Here is a 17,159-nt window from a genome sequence, read left to right on the forward strand (position 1 = left end):
AGTTAAGTATCAAGTCCTGCAGAAGCGGAATTCTCTTGAAATAAAACTCTTCAGGCACTTTTAAAATCATCTTTATTTTGCTTGCAAAGATACAATTTACTTAGTTACTTAATATTTTATTTGTTCCCATCTGAAGTCTCATAGCTTGCCATGTAAAACATTGCCTTCACTATCAAACTGCTATGTAAGAACATTATAAAATACAAACTATAAAGATGATCTTCTTTATAGTATACAGATTAGTGCATTAAAACAACATTGATTTAAAAAGGCAAGTGAGTTAACTGGCAAACATCCAATTCATTTGCTAATGTAGGATGGTACAAAATTATATGCAAAGGAAACCCAGAATTTTAAGTGTTAGGTGCCCCAAAACAATAACTGTGGGAAAGTTACTTCCCCAAAGTAATCGTGACCCAAGGACACAAATGTGATCATTATTCTATAGGACAAAAGGGAAGGTAATTAATTTTCCATCATAACAGCTGTGGAGATACACAGCAGAATAAGCTTGGGGGCTTTAGAATTCTAACACAATAGGTACCGATTTGTCATACTCTTCCTCCGGATCACGTTAAACATTTATACTGACAACACAGTTCCTTGTAAAGGAATGTCAGGCTCAACAGAACCTATATAAAAACAACCTATCCTTAGCATTTGACTAGGCAATCTACAACAAATGCTTACTATCTACACATCAGGAGTGAAAGATATACTAGGAAGTTATTCACTGACTTCACTGAGAATCAACAAGGGTCTTAAGAGAAAAACAAAGATAAAAGTTAAATAGACAACTTATGCTGCTGTGAACCAGGGAAACAACCAAATACCAAACACAGACATATATGTTACTTTTGCAAGTTACTGACAATGTTTCCTCTGCTGGCACAAATCAAAATTAAATTGAAGATCTGTAATCAAAGTGACACAAACATGGGTGCATGTTACATTGTGATGGGAAGGTGCACACAGAAAACACACACACACACACCTTTAAATTTACTAAGTTCCAAAAGCTAAGTCAACAGGATAAATAAATTATAGATGAAAGGCAAATACAATGTGGGCAGAACAGTTATTAGATTGAAAAGCATGCCAGCAGTGATATATAGGAAAACTTTCAGCATTAGAAAATATAAGATTTAATCCAAAGAAAACTTCCAAATAAAAATAACAGAGTACGGGAACCATCCTTTAGGCAACTGCTTTAAAAGAATATAATAAAAAAAACCCACCATGATTAAAGGAATCTTTAATACATAATCTTTTATACATAATGTAGTGCAGCAGTGTGCTCCTTTATCATCTTAGCCTTTCACTCCCCATATGATGAGACCGATAATTACAACTCCAATAACAAGGATAAAAATGATGATGCAGAGGGTTTTTCTGGATTTGCGCTGCAGATGCAAAAAACAAAAAACATGTTTACAGATGTAGCGGAGCATCTCGATGGCAAGTGAAAATCATTTGGTTCATTTCTAGAGTAAAATCAATGGTATTTTCTCGCCCTCAAATTTGGGGCTATATTTTTTTTGCTTTTCAATACATATAGTAGTATGCTTTCAAAATATATTCTTGAATTAACAGTATTAATTCAGGGAGTAATTATTCAACTTTTGTTGGTGCTTTTTCTAAATGTGTGGTTGGGAAAGATACAGAGGAATTAAAATTAAGAGATAGAGTTTACCTATATGTGAAAACAAAAAACAGCTTCAAGACATCAATTTTTAAACTTTTATCAAAGAACTGCTCTTCAAAATGAGTTCTCTGACCATATCAGCAAATATTTGATGTTTCCTAAAGTTTAATTAAGTTTCCCAAATCGTTCTCATCCCTAAATATGAATGGAAACTGCATTCAGAATTTCAACATGCAAATAAATTTTTAAAAAGAGCTAAAAAAAATTAAGAAACACTCATTTAAATTATAAAGGTTGAGCTTTGCTCCATTCCTCATTTCTGGCCCAGCTGTAGATTTCTGTATTTCTCTAATGGCTTGTCCATCTCATGACAACTTCCAGGAATCTTTTTTTCTTACAAAGTAGAAAAGTCTGTAAATTTGCCTTGGGTCAACTAGAAGTAATGTAAAATTTACCAAAAAGATATGTTTCTGAAACCATTAATACTGATTAGTATTCCACGTGGCCATCTAATTTTTCAACAAAATACTAATTAAACACAGTTCATTTCAATTTCATCACGCCCATGTATTTTCCCCAGACTCTACCTGGTTACCGCAGACTCATGTGTAATGTGCCTTCATCAACAATGACAGCTGTTCCACTAGAGAATTTTATTTTCCCTGGGGCACCATCTCCAGGGGAGGCAAGACTCTGGGGTGCTATGGTGATGAGAGCATTTTCCACCTTGTTTTATGTTCTTAATCCATCAGAACTATTTAGAGGCACCACACTGTATCTTGCAGAGGCATCATTTAATATCAAGGCTGCCAAGCAGGACGACTGGGAAACTGCTCTCTTCCCAGCCCCTGTGCTGCGTGACTCTGTTCTCATCCCTCCAGGTCCTGTGTGAGCCCCTTGGACAGTAAGGAGATCAAACCAGTGAATTCTAAGGGGACTCAACCCTGAATATTCACTGGGACTGATGCTGAAGCTCCAATACTTTGGCCACTTGATGGAAAGAACCAACTTACTGCAAAAGACCCTGATGGTGGCAAAGATTGAAGGCAGGAGAAAGGGGTGACAGGATGAAATGGCTGGATGGCATCATTGATTCAAGCAAACTCTGGGAGATGGTGAAAGACAGGGAAGCTTGGTGTGTGCAGTCCATGGGGTCTCAAAGAGTCAGACACAACTGAGCGACTGAACAACAATAACAACCAGGTCCTGTGGGATTAAGGAGGGGGGCCAGTTCTAGCTCTGAAGGTTTAGCTTGGGAAGATGTGTTCTTTTTTCCCCAGAGCAGCTGCAGGTTTTCCTTCCACAAGGAAGAGGAAAAGTAAAAGCTGGGGATATATCTACATCTCCCTAAAATTCAAAAGCAAAATGAAATGACATGGATCCTAGTCACTGATGAATCTTGCTGAACTCTGTATCTGAGCAGATTTAACAGCTGGCAGTCACAGATTAATCTAGGGGTGTGTGTGTGTGTGTTCAACTATTCAGGAATGATACCTTCAGTCTGCAATGTGGTGACATTAACTCTGCTGAGCTGCATGTACAGTGAAGTGAGAAATAGATTTAAGGGACTAGATCTGATAAGAGTGCCTGATGAACTATGGACGGAGGTTTGTGACATTGTACAGGAGACAGGGATCAAGACCATCACCATGGAAAAGAAATGCAAAAAAGCAAAATTGCTAAGGAGGTCTGGGGAGGGCTTACAAATAGCTGTGAAAAGAAGAGAAGAGAAAAGCAAAGGAGAAAAGGAAAGATATAAGCATCTGAATGCAGAGTTCCAAAGAATAGCAGGAAGAGATACGAAAGCCTTCCTCAGTGATCAATGCAAACAAATAGAGGAAAACAACAGATGGGAAAGACCAGAGATCTCTTCCAGAAAATTAGAGATACCAAGGGAACATTTCATGCAAAGATGGGCTCAATAAAGAACAGAAATGGTATGGACCTAACAGAAGCAGAAGATATTAAGAAAAGGTGGCAAGAATACACAGAAGAACTGTACAAAAAAGATCTTCACGACCAAGATAATCACGATGGTGTGATCACTCACCTAGAGCCAGGCATCCTGGAATGTGAAGTCAAGTGGGCATTAGGAAGCATCACTACAACAAAGCTAGTGGAGGTGATGGAATTCCAGCTGAGCTATTTCAAATCCTAAATGATGATGCTGTGAAAGTGCTACACTCAATATGCCAGTAAATTTGGAAAACTCAGCAGTGGCCACAGGAGTGGGAAAGGTCAGTTTTCATTCCAATCACAAAGAAAGGCAATGTCAAAGAGTGCTCAAACTACCACACAATCGCACTCATCTCACATGCTAGTAAAGTAATGCTCAAAATTCTCCAAGCCAGGCTTCAGCAATACATGAACCATGAACTTCCAGATGTTCAAGCTGGATTTAGAAAAGGCAGAGGAACCAGAGATCAAATTGCCAACATCCGCTGGATCATCGAAAAAGCAAGAGAGTTCCAGAAAAACATCTATTTCTGCTTTATTGACTATGCCAAAGCCTTTGACTGTGTGGATCACAAGAAACTGTGGAAAATTCTGAAAGAAATGGGAATACCAGACCACTTGACCTGCCTCTTGAGAAACCTATATGCAGGTTAGGAAGCAACAGTTAGAACTGGACATGGAAGAACAGACTGGTTCCAAATCGGAAAAGGAGTACGTCAAGGCTGTATATTGTCACCCTGCTTATTTAACTTCTATGCAGAGTACATCATGAGAAACGCTGGGCTGGATGAAGCATAAGCTGGAATCAAGATCGTCGGGAGAAATATCAATCACCTCAGATATGCAGATGACAACACCCTTATGACAGAAAGTGAAGAGGAACTAAAAAGCCTCTTGATGAAAGTGAAAGAGGAGAGTGAAAAAGTTGGCTTAAAGCTCAACATTCAGAAAACGAAGATCATAGCATCTGGTCCCATCACTTCATGGGAAATAGATGGGGAAACAGTGGAAACAGTGTCAGACTTTATTTTTTTGGGCTCCAAAATCACTGCAGATGGTAATTGCAGCCATGAAATTAAAAGACGCTTACTCCTTGGAAGGAAAGTTATGACCAACCTAGATAGCATATTCAAAAGCAGAGACATTACTTTGCCAACAAAGGTCCGTCTAGTCAAGGCTATGGTTTTTCCAGTAGTCATGTATGGATGTGAGAGTTGGAGTGTGAAGAAGGCTGAGCACTGAAGAATTGATGCTTTTGTACTGTGGTGTTGGAGAAGACTCTTGAGAGTCCCTTGGACTGCAAGGAGATCCAACCAGTCCATTCTGAAGGAGATCAGCCCTGGGATTTCTTTGGAAGGAATGATGCTGAAGCTGAAACTCCAATACTTTGGCCACCTCATGCGAAGAGTTGACTCATTGGAAAAGACTCTGATGCTGGGAGGGATTTTTCCAGTGAGAAAACCACTAAAACTAAAGGCAACTTCTAAGATCAGTGAGAAAAGTGAAAAGTGATTAAAAAGGCCTAGGATGGTAACAATATCTTAGAAATTTTATAGGAAGGTGACAATTTCTGAGAAAATAATTATGAACAACTACATCAACAAATAATGAAGCTTTAAAAGGGAAATAAAATGCTAGGGTGGTATTTAGGGGTTCCCAAAGAAGAATTGATGCTTTTGAACTGTGGTGTTGAAGACTCTTGAGAGTCCCTTGGACTGCAAGCAGATCCAACCAGTCCATTCTGAAGGAGAGCAACCCTGGGATTTCTTTGGAAGGAATGATGCTAAAGCTGAAACTCCAGCACTTTGGCCACCTCATGAGAAGAGCTGACTCATTGGAAAAGACTCTGATGCTGGGAGGGATTGGGGGCAGGAGGAGAAGGGGACGACAGAGGATGAGATGGCTGGATGGTATCACTGACTCGATGGACTTGAGTCTGAGTGAACTCCGGGAGTTTGTGACGGACAGGGAGGCCTGGCGTGCTGGGATTCATGGGGTCGCAAAGAGTCGGACACGACTGAGCGACTGAACTGAACTGAACTGAAAGAGAACTTAGCAGCAGTAGCAGCAAAGAGAACTTATCTGTTAAACATCAAAGATTTACATACTAAATGATATAGTTCACGGTACTAATATTTGTAGTCTTCTGTGTGTATTTATATTTGACTCATACGTATGGATTTCCTATACCAACCTAATTCACTTTAGGGATCACTTCATTCCTGGTGAAGGGTCTGCTGAATGCTGACCAAATACCCACCGGTCAAGGACAGTCCAAGCTAATAAAATTTCCACAGAACCTGAGACATCTTTCTGGGACAAGGATCTTAGCCTCTTTAGTCCAAAGTATCACAGACCAAAAAGAAAGGCAGAAAGGAACTGCAAGAAAGGTAGGGAAATCACTGTTGCAAACAGGTTTCTGGTTTGAAATGTGAAAATGACCTTGGAGACCAGAAGCTGCCAGAAAAGAGTGGAGTTGTCTACTGCTCCTCTCAAGACTCTAAATGCTAAACTGCCTGTTCTTGTGGGCACAACACTTGTTCAATCCTGAGAACAAACAGGTTAAACCCAGTTTTAATGGACTGGCATATTTCTGGCCTGTCTTCCATGGGATTTTAAATTTTAACATCTCCATCCACATGATTACACTCACACTCTCACACACACACTTAGGAGCCTAAGTTATAGGACAGTTTAGCACAGTTGATATTACCTGATAGTCTGCCGCCCTTGACAGCTGCTGGTTTGCTTGCTGGACATGCACCTCGGCATTTTCCACGTTGGCTTCTATGCTATCTTTAAAATAAAACACAGACACAAAAATGTTAAACAGGTGCTGATGTGCTAGTAATAGAGCTGCACTAATCACCTAATTTTATTTATGGTTAAAATTAAATACATTGATTATTCAAAGGTTTATACGCGTACAGCTGAATTTTCTTTTAGCAACTGTATTTCTCAGGTGCCTCAAACAATACAGAAACAATGTGAAGAAAATGAACTTGATTATCTTCATTACAGCGTACTCCAGTTCTACCTGGTAAACCCCAAAAATGCTGTCACTGAGTTTGCATTCTGTGATGGCCAACTCAGTACCCAAGCAAAGCATTCTGAACTTTGGTTCAGGGGAAACAGGGAGACCTGAAAACCATCATCTGCCCTGTGGCCAGCATCAACCTCCTTCTGTGCTGGAAACCTAGCCTCCCTGAGAGTCCCCATAGCCTTCTCAAATGGTGATAGGTTTCCTTCCTCCCCTCCTCTGAACTGGGGGTAGAATGTCCTACATCTGCAGGATGGATGAGTGCTGTCTCCTCCTCCTCCCTGCCGACTTTCAGAGCTCACGCCTACCTCTTTCACTCCGCAGTGCAGCAGGCATCCCGAGATGGTTTTTCTTCTTTTTCCTTGAATGTTTTAGTTCCTGCTCCACTGATGTTCTCTTCAATGCTTCTACTATTATCCATATTGGTGATCTCAATGTCCAACTGCTGACCCTCAAATACCCAGGCCTCTCAATTCTTTGAACACACATTTTTTCCTTAACTTTGCCTGTGATGCTTTTTGAGCCACCTATTTCCATGGTCACGTTCCAAACCTGTCATTACCAGCAACTGCAGCTTCTCTGTAATCTCCGTTCCAGGTCTCACTCTCTGATCACCACCTGCTACCGTGAGAGTTCTCTCCTTCTGAGACCCAACTTCAGTGATCCTACCCCTTTTCATGGCCTTCATGGCATACCTCATGTCCTTCCTGCCCTCTTCCTTACCTTTGACTCCATGGACAGTCATGTGCCACTGCTTTCTTGCACTCATCGTCAGCCCTCTTCCGCTCTACTGCAGTCACACTTAGCTGACAGGATAGTCCCCAACCTATCCTGTGCAGTTGTATATGGCTACAAAAAAGTCATCGGGGCTGACTTATTTCACTTTAAATTCTTGACTGCAGAGCACTCTTGCCCCATCTCCCCAGCTCCTGGAAGGTAAGTCACACTTTCTCCTCTAACTTCCCATGCCTCCTCATTCACTGTCATTCTCCACCAGGGGCCTTATTTCCAGATCACCGAGACAACAGGAACAATCAGAAGACACTTCCACAATCTCCTCTGACCCTACCCACTACCACATGCAACCATCTCTGTGCTCAGACTTCTCTCCCATGGTTGTGGGGGACCCATCTGTGCTCAGTGAGAGCTAACCCCTCCATGCGTGCATTTTATCCCAATTCCTGCTGCCTAGATCAATGACCTCAGGCCAGCAACTGCTTCCCTCTCACTATGAGCACTTCTTTCTCATCAATCCTATTGCTGCCATCTTAAACACAAACCAACCCTCAGACCTCTCACTGATGCCACATCCTCTGGCAGTTAGGACCTCCCTGATGGAAAAAGCTATCTCCACTTGCCATCTCCGGTCACTCTCCTCCCAGCCTCTCTGCAATCTACTTTATCGTGCTTTTACCTGCACTATTTCACCAGCACAGCCTCTCATCGGAGGTCATCTATGCCCTACATGTTGTTGAATTCAGCAGTCAACTCTTAATCCTCAGTTTACCTAGCCCAACAGCAGCATCAGAGGGAGCAGACGGGTCATCACCCTGAAATGTTTCCTGCACACCATCCTAAAACTGTACACTCACGTGGTTTTCTTCTGCATCATTGGTTATTTTTTGTTGGTTCCTCCTTGGTTCTCTAGCCTCTAAATCAGAGATTGACAAACTTTTTCTTTGTGCCAGATAATAAATACTTTAAGCTTTGCAGTTCATTCTTATGGTTTCTGTCATAAATACTCAACTATGCCTCTGTTGTACAAAACCTGCTATAGATACATAAAAGAATGGATGCAGTTTGCTGACTGTGCTCTAAATATTTATAAGTCCTTAGAACCTCCTCTTGCTCAGTCATGTCACACTCTTTGTGACCCCACGGACTGTAGCCTGTCAGGCTACTCTGTCCATGGAATTCTCTAGGCAAGAATATTGGAGTGGGTTTTCATTCCCTTCTCCAGGGGATCTTCCCAACCCAGGGATCAAACCCAGGTCTCCTACATTGCAGGCAGACTCTTTACTGAACCACCAGGGAAGCCCCTCTCTTCTCTATCTAAACTTATTTCCCAGGTGATCTTACCTAATCTCATGGCTTTAAATATCATCTATGTGCAGATGATACCCAGATTTAACACCCCAGTCCAGACACTTCTCCTTTACCTCACGTTCACAACCTCTGTTCTCACCTCCCCTTTACCTCATGTTCTCAACCTCTGTTCTTAACCTAATAGTCCAAGTGAGTCTCTTAAAATCTAAGTCAGATGATTACGCCCTTCTGCTCACATCTTCCTGTGGCTTCTCCTCTATTAATACAAAGACTGTTCTTAGGATGGCTCAGCGGCCTATGTGATCTGGTCCCTCGTGACTTCGGACACTGTCTCCATCCTCCTTGTGCTCACTCCACTCACTTAAAATGCCAGGCATGCTTCTGCCCAAGGGCCAGGGCACCTGCTATTCCCTCTGCCTGGAACCTCTTCTCCCGCGGGCTTCCTTACTTCCGTGAAGTCCCCACTAAAATGTCACCTGCCCTTCCTGACTCCACACTGAAAAGCAGCACCTTCCCCAGAACCTGCAGTCCCACCCCAATCTGGCCTTATTTTCCCCAGAAACACTTATCACCACTCACTTTTCTTTCTGTTGTAATTGTCTCTCTCCTCCAATTAGATTATAATATCTTTTATTTGTTGTTTAATTTCAGCTGAATCCTCAGTGCCTAGATTTATGCCTTAAAGTAGTTGGCACTCAATAAATATTTATTGGATGAATGAATGGTTTCTTAAGTTTTACCCTGTGATCTATTGGGACTACAGAAGAGGGTAAGAATAGAAAAATAATAATTAAACTATAGGTCCAAGTATTTAAACTTGTATTTAAATTTAAACACCAAATTCAGAAAACATATTAAATATACCTTTAGTATACTCACAAATATCTTCATACTTAAAAATCATAAAGAAGATCAGAATCTTGATCAACGCTAATTATATCCTATATGAATTATGATTACATTTAAAATTTAAAGGAAGTCTTACAGAGTTTTTAAAAAAGAATTAAAAAATCCTCAGTAATGAAGTAATACTACTAAATTAATATGCTAAAAACGTTATGAGAATGAATGTTTAGGCAAATGGCTACTTATTCCCTCTACTTGAGAAGAGAGGACAGTGTGCACTTTATGAAAAGACATTTTCTCCAAAGTCTTGGTGTGATGAGAATTAAACTGGGATAAGACAGAAACCAAAGGTCCTGGGAATGAGCTAGGATGATGTTACATGGAACCTTCCATGATCTCAGTAGCAGCAGACCCTGATTAAATTTGGGACTTCTTAAATACATGAAATTGGTCATTTCAACCAGTAGGAGCCAAAAATGAGATCTGTTTCAGATAATGCCAAGGGTGGTGCTTTGTCTGTTGCAGACACGGTAGTTTTGACTCCACGAGGACCCAACGAGAGAAGGAGGTCAGTTACTCTGAGAAGTTACCACAGGGAAACTGCATGAGGCCTGCTTCCAGCTCATGACATTTCACACATAGGGCTTACCTATTACATCTCCTTGCTCATGAATCATCATTCCCAAATCTTTAAATATTTCATTAATATCCATAATATCAGCCTAAGAGGAAAAAAAGTACATATTATTGTAATCGGAAATTCAGTCCCCAATCCACAAAGGGGGAAAATTTTTTAAAAAACCCAAACCACTACTCATACCTAGGTGAGCATGCCTCTGGACTTAATAACATGCATTTTGTACATGTGAGAAAACTATTTGACTACAGGCAATCCCAAGTAAGTAGACTCTGAATAACAGTAACCATTTCTCTAAAACAAGTTTGTAATGTTAAAAATATCATTGGAATGGAAATGAACGATCTATGTAATAGAGAAGGGTGGTGCGTTATTGAATTTACACCATTCAATCTGATTAGTCTTGTTAGCACAAGCAGTATTTCCTCAAAAACACTGAAAATATTCCAGTAAAAATTTATATGTCAATTTGACACTTAAGACTGTGCTGGGTCTTTGCTGCGGCAAGTGGGCTTCATTTCCTCACACTGAGATCTTAGTTCTCTGACGAGAGACTGAATCTATGTTCCCTGCACTGGAAGGTGGATTCTTAACCACTGGACTACCAGGGAAGTCCCTCAATCTGACACTTTAAAAGAATAAAACATGAAGTATAAATTCAAATTCTCAGATTAATAAACTTGAATATGCAATGTAATAGTGATGGGTAAATAAGTTATAAATTTAATTTTCTTTAATATATAACTATTATTTTGCCTGATTAAAGAGTAATATGTAAATACTTTATTCAGGAAGAGTGGGGCGATTTACACATTCATCCTAGAACTTAGTTTTCTCATCTGTAAAATGGGGAGTGATAGTGACACAGTTAAGTTACTTTTATGAAAACTAAATGAGACAACAGAAACAATTTATCATATAGTGCTTGGTGGATGGAATCCATCAATAAATGGTAGCTATTGTTAGCTATTATCAGGCCACTTTCCAGGGAACAGGTAGGTTCCCTATAAACTAAGGCTATAAACCTTTAAGCCCTTTTCAATATCCTACATGTACCAAAGGGAAATAAAATACATTTAAAGCCTCTGGAAGAAATCTTATTCATGCAGGTGTGATGTGTATTATGTGCCATGGAAGCCATCCAGACTCACTGAACAGAACTTCATCACTAGACTGATATTTTTCTCAATGCTCAGGTGCCTTGAGATGACTTAACAGAATTAAAAAAAAAGAGAGAGAAAATTTGGAGTGGAGGGAAGTATATTTTCTCATCCTAGCACAATTTCTAAAGAGATTACACTTTTTTAAAGCAATGATTCTAACTTATATGAGAAATGCCACCGAATTGATATTTATTTAGTTTTCTTTCTTGACCCTTTTCCCAGTATCACCTAAGCATCTGGAGAACAAGCTCACTAAGTGAGGCAGTTCAATTCTACAATTTAAAGCTTACTTCGAGTTGTCTGATAGAAGACTCTCTCTCCTGAATAAGGCGCAGGTCGTCCTCTGTAATTTCTTCATCCTGCAACTGAGCTTGAGGCTGAGTTTGGCTATTAAAAAGAAAGGAATATGTAAAAAAAGAAAAACCAGTATGGAAACAAGGGGACTTCCTTCTTATTACAGAAATACTTATTAAATAGAACATTTTTGCTTCAAAGTCACAGAATTGCTCACTTAAATTCTAAAAGTATAACAGAAATATTAACCAAATTTTATTCATTTTCATTTCAATGATTTTTTTTAGAGTTATTATTTAATTATCGGAAGCTATTACATCTAGCAAGTGAGTATTTCTTCTTGGTTGACTTAAACCTCACACATGGGAATAATCTATATCAAAAATAATCTTAATCAAAAATTAAGTCAATAATATTTATCTGGATAAATAACTAAAGAATACTATTACTATACTGGACTATTTTTACATATTTTATAATAATTATTTAAAAATTTTTTTCAAATGTATTGTTTTCTATTTATAAATAACTTAGGAATCAAGATATATTGAAAACTAATTTTGCCCAAGACCATGATGTAAAAAACAAATACGAAAAATTATCTTTTACTCTGCATACTGTTATATACTTCTTACCTTTCCCAAGATACAAGATTCCTTTCTTTTGAGCTCTCCTCAGGAAAACCACCCTGAATAATTTAGTAACAGAATGGATTGAGATGGCACAAAGGAAAAGCACACAGCACTCATATTTTCCTCTATAATAATTTAAACTGATTTATGTACACACTGGAGTATAGGTATAAGAAAAGAGAAAAGTTCTTGTTCTACTATTTTAAGTCAATTACTTCAAGCAATAATAAAACTATAACCTAAGCTGACATGGAAGCAATTCATTAAATATTCTCAAGAGCCAAATAATGAATATTATTTGATTAAAAAAGAATGTAGCTTTGGAACCTCTACATTAAGGAACAGGGAAACACTTATGATAGTTTCCAGGGAGATTTAAAATTAGATTAAATCAAAATTCCACTCTAACTTATCCTTCTATTTATCTTCTCCAGGTCTAAGTTCATTTTCAATTATTCTCACAATATATTCATTCTGTTCACTTCAAATCATCTTCATATAACCCAGGAGTAAAGAGTCTTCTACTCCAGCAGGAATACAAAGTTACTGCCTCAGGTGCAAATCAGGATTTGATTCCTAATCTTCTCTGACCGAACGTTTCCGTATTTTTACATAATCTGTAATCTTTTGTTCCATGACATGGACAGAATAACCACAAGCGACAAGTGAAGTCACCCAATTGTGTCCAACTCTTTGCGACCCCATGGACTGTAGTCTACCAGGCTCCTCTGTCCATGGGATTTTCCAGGCAAGAGTACTAGAGTGGGTTGCCACTTCCTTCTCCAGGAGATCTTCCCGACCCAGGGATTGAACCCAGGTCTCCCGGATTGTAGGCAGACGCCTTACCATCTGAGCCACCAATAATACACAATTATCATCCTTTTAAAAACTGAGCAGAAAACTCCTGAAAATAAACGTTCAACACCGATTTCCAAGATATTCACAGGACTTTAAGGCTCAAAACACATGCCTTGTAGTTTTTCACAGGATCCCTGGGGAATACGGTGTTCATTTTTACAATGCTGCTTTAAATACTTACAGATACTCTGGAGCTGGCTCTTACTCGAGCAACAAATTCTTTCTCTCTCTCGGCAGCCTGCCTCTGCACCTTCTGAAAGTTTGTCAGCGATGCTGTGAATTCAGCCACTAAGCGATCCTTCTGTATTTTCCTTTGACGCTAGAGGAGAGGCGGGGAAAAGAAACCTGCTAGAATCAAGCTGTGAAGTTCTATAGAATTTGCAAAAGGTGTTTTGCTAGTAGCTGGCTCTTTATTTAATTTTGAAAATTTTATCCACTATATTACAGACCCTTACTGATTAACACTCAATAACAGTTTGCTCAATTTGATAATGTGTTCAAACACTGTGCATATTTATCTTGAGGCAAAGGCCCATAATGTTGGATTTTCACCTCAAGTTTTCATCCTAAAAACTAGGCCACCCTTTTAAAGTAATTCCTCTTCTTTATTTTAATGGAAATAAAACCTTTGATTCACCTAAGTAATAACTTCCACTAAGTAAGCAGGGTAATAAAAACGTGTGCCCCTAGGAAACCTCACATCTTGAATGAGCATGCATGTTGATGAAGTCAGTCCTGGAAGGCCAGGAAACAATTAGCCAGGAAGCATTTTCTGAGCACTTACTTAATTATGGGTCAGGACAACTGCATGGAAATAATTTTTGCTTTACTGAACCACAGGATACTACCTGGGCAATTAAATACACTTTTGTGTTCTCTGAACTAATCTCAAATAGATTTCCCCCCCCCTGATTTCCTTTCTAGTACAATAGTTCAAAGATCCTACAATGCATTTGATTCCTTTCACATTCAGTACATCAACAGTGTGTCTTAAAGCTTCATACCTGGTCACTGGGGGTGGTGGGCAGAGATCCAAACTCTTTAATGTACTTATCTGTTTCTTTGGCAAGCTGGTTCGTATACTGCTGCTTTTGCTGGCTAAAGTAAAAACAACATGTATTACAGTTAAAGAACTAAGGTATTTCTTGAAGCTATAACTCTGCCACTCAATTCAACCCTGATGAACAGGTTTAGAAAAATCACTTTTTAAGAGACTGGCTCAAATTTTCTCTATGAAAACAAAGTTATCAGGTCCTATAAATATTGAGTAAATACTATGTGGAAGGTGCTTTACTCACATATGGAGATAACCAAGCTTTGAGAAATAAATATCAGCAGCTATTTAGAAAAGAAGATGACTGAAGCCAATGAGAGATTGTAAGATGTCTGATGTTTGAGATCTGGGGGATGTGGGAGCCTTAAAACTCTGTCCAGCTCTCAGGTTACAGACAGCCTCCCTTATTTCTCTACCTGAGTATTTATATCCTATAGATACTTTATTTAAAAAAAAAGAAAAAAGATCAGAACTCAAAATGAATAATAGTACAAATTTACTATTATTTATGTTAACCATAGGAAAAAAATGATAGCACTTCTCTGTTAAAAAAAAACCGAACACAGTGAAAGAGGTAAATTATATAGTTATCTGTTTCTACCTTGCTAACTAGCTTATAAAGTGAAAAGTAAGATCTATAACTAAGGAAGTTGACATTTAAAAAAAGCTTGTATTCATGTGATGTTTTACAGGTCACAACATCAGTACCTCACATATATATTATCTCTCATTTTATTTATTTTTTTGCCTTTTTTCTGCTCTTAAAAAATTAATTTATTTTTTATTGAAGAATAATTGCTTTATAGAATTTTGCTGTTTTCTGTCAAATCTCAACATGAATTGTCCATAGGTATACATATATCACCTCCCTTTTGAAACTCCCTCCTATCTCCCTCCCCATCCCACCTCTCTAGGTTGATACAGAGCCCCTGTTTGAGTTTCCTGTGTATTGCTCACACTTTGGGTGCTTTAAAATAATGAGAAACTATATGATATAGGAGAAGGCAATGGCACCCCACTCCAGTACCCTTGCCTGGAAAATCCCATGGACGGAGGAGCCTGGCGGGCTGCAGTCCATGGGGTCACTGAGAGTTGGACACGACTGAGCAACTTCACTTTCACTTTTCACTTTCATGCATTGGAGCAGGAAATGGCAACCCACTCCAGTGTTCTTGCCTGGAGAATCCCAGGGAGGGCGGAACCTGGTGGGCTGCCATCTGTGGATGGTGGAGCCTGGTGGGCTGCCATCTGTGCGGGTCACACAGAGTTGGACATGACTGAGGCGACTTAGCAGCAGCAGCATATGATTATATCTTTCAGTATATAGATATCTATATTTGACTGTCAAGGAATTATACCACACTTATATATGTTCAGCAAATGCCTTATCTTTATATATGTTTTATAAATCTTTATGAAAAGTAATACAATTAAAATTATAAAAAGAAGACTTTAATGATGTCTACATATTCAGAATCTCCACTCTTAAGCTTAGCAAAATATTGTTAACTATTAAGAATTATGGCTTCTGTTCTACTTTATTTTAATAAATGATGGTTTGTTATTTAGATTTGGGACATGTTTATCCCCCTGATATCTATCCACTGCAGAAAAATGCAATATAAATTATAAGACAACTATAAACTCCTCAAACTGTACTTCAGAAAAAATATGAATTATTATTACCTATCTTCCAATCTCTTCTTTTTGGAACTTTTCCTTCTGTAGCTAATGTCTGGCATTTCATTTATTACATATATACTACTTGAAATTTGTAGCTGGAAACAGTGCTAAATTAACATATAAAATGACTCAGGTTTAGAATAATGTTGGGCAAACCATCAAAGCCCAAACAGAAATGTTTTCCTTATAAGTAAAATGGAAATAGTTCTTTTGATCTATCTAGCTCACTGCGGTTTTGTAAGGTTCAGATGAGAAAAGGTGTAAAAACACACTGTAAAATCTGTAACACCACAAAGTATTGTTGCTGTTGTTCTATAACATACTAATTTACTCAAATAGGTAAGTACATTACTCGGTTATATCTTTTATTTTTTTAAACAGAGGCTAATGCTTTCTGAAATTCAAAGATGTAACGATAAACTTTTGGGGGGCATAGTTCATACTGGATATGCAATGAAATCTAAGAGAAATAAATAAAAATCATCACAAGGATTGTTAGCTATGAGAAGTGACTCACACAGGGGGAAGCTTAGAGTACTGTTTTTCTAAAACCATCAAAAACAACCTATTAAAAAGTACTAGGTAACCAAGAAGTTCTGCTTTGATAGAGAAGGCCAGATCTTTAAAATAAAGAAAAAGAGCTGCCCACTTTAGACAGGGAAAAACTTATACAAAATCTGAGTACAATGAGGCACCAGAAAAACCTTATTGATTTTTCATTGTTTTCTCCAATAAATATAACACTGCTGCTGCTGCTAAGTCACTTCAGTCGTGTCTGACTCTGTGCAACCCCATAGACGGCAGCCCACCAGGCTCCCCAATCCCTGAGATTCTCCAGGCAAGAATACTGGAGTGGGTTGCCATTTCCTTCTCCAATGCATGAAAGTGAAAAGTGAAAGTGAAGTCACTCAGTTATGTCTGACTCTTAGCGACCCCATGGACTGCAGCCTACCAGGCTCCTCCGTCCATGGGATTTTCCAGGCGAACAAACATAACAATAGGTGGTTTTCCCTCTTTATTTTCTTTTTGATGTTTAACTAAATACTTACAGCTGTTGCCTCAATTCAGGTGAATCTTGAGGTGTTCCAAGTTGATTCAGAGTCCTCTGTATTTCCGCAGCTATTATGATAGAAAGTAAATGTACAGTAATTATTACAAATGTTAGACCATTAGAAATTAACTTAGAAATTAACACAAGCAATAGGACAGTTAGAAAAAGACAGGAAAAACAAAGACATAAATATAGAAAATATTAGTTGAGAAAAAAAAAATCAATGGCTTATTCAAATCTAATTAGTGACAATA

The 17,159-nt window shown here is 38.6% G+C and overlaps 1 protein-coding gene across 1 annotated transcript in view; it reads right to left on the reverse strand.

The window, feature by feature from the left end:
- Positions 1 to 137: 137 nt before the first annotated feature.
- The window catches only part of STX7 (syntaxin 7), a 60,277-nt gene continuing 43,255 nt past the window's right edge, over positions 138 to 17,159 (reverse strand). Inside the window, exons 3-10 of the mRNA XM_068985140.1 lie at positions 16,904 to 16,973; positions 14,122 to 14,215; positions 13,299 to 13,436; positions 12,263 to 12,315; positions 11,624 to 11,720; positions 10,183 to 10,255; positions 6,315 to 6,397; positions 138 to 1,403 (exon numbers count right to left, since the gene is read on the reverse strand). Coding sequence (XP_068841241.1) covers positions 1,311 to 1,403; positions 6,315 to 6,397; positions 10,183 to 10,255; positions 11,624 to 11,720; positions 12,263 to 12,315; positions 13,299 to 13,436; positions 14,122 to 14,215; positions 16,904 to 16,973 — 701 coding nt within the window. The 3' untranslated portion in view covers positions 138 to 1,310. The remainder of the gene's footprint in view (positions 1,404 to 6,314; positions 6,398 to 10,182; positions 10,256 to 11,623; positions 11,721 to 12,262; positions 12,316 to 13,298; positions 13,437 to 14,121; positions 14,216 to 16,903; positions 16,974 to 17,159) is intronic.

The sequence above is a fragment of the Capricornis sumatraensis genome, chromosome 13, assembly GCF_032405125.1.
Source record: "Capricornis sumatraensis isolate serow.1 chromosome 13, serow.2, whole genome shotgun sequence".
NCBI lineage: Eukaryota > Metazoa > Chordata > Mammalia > Artiodactyla > Bovidae > Capricornis > Capricornis sumatraensis.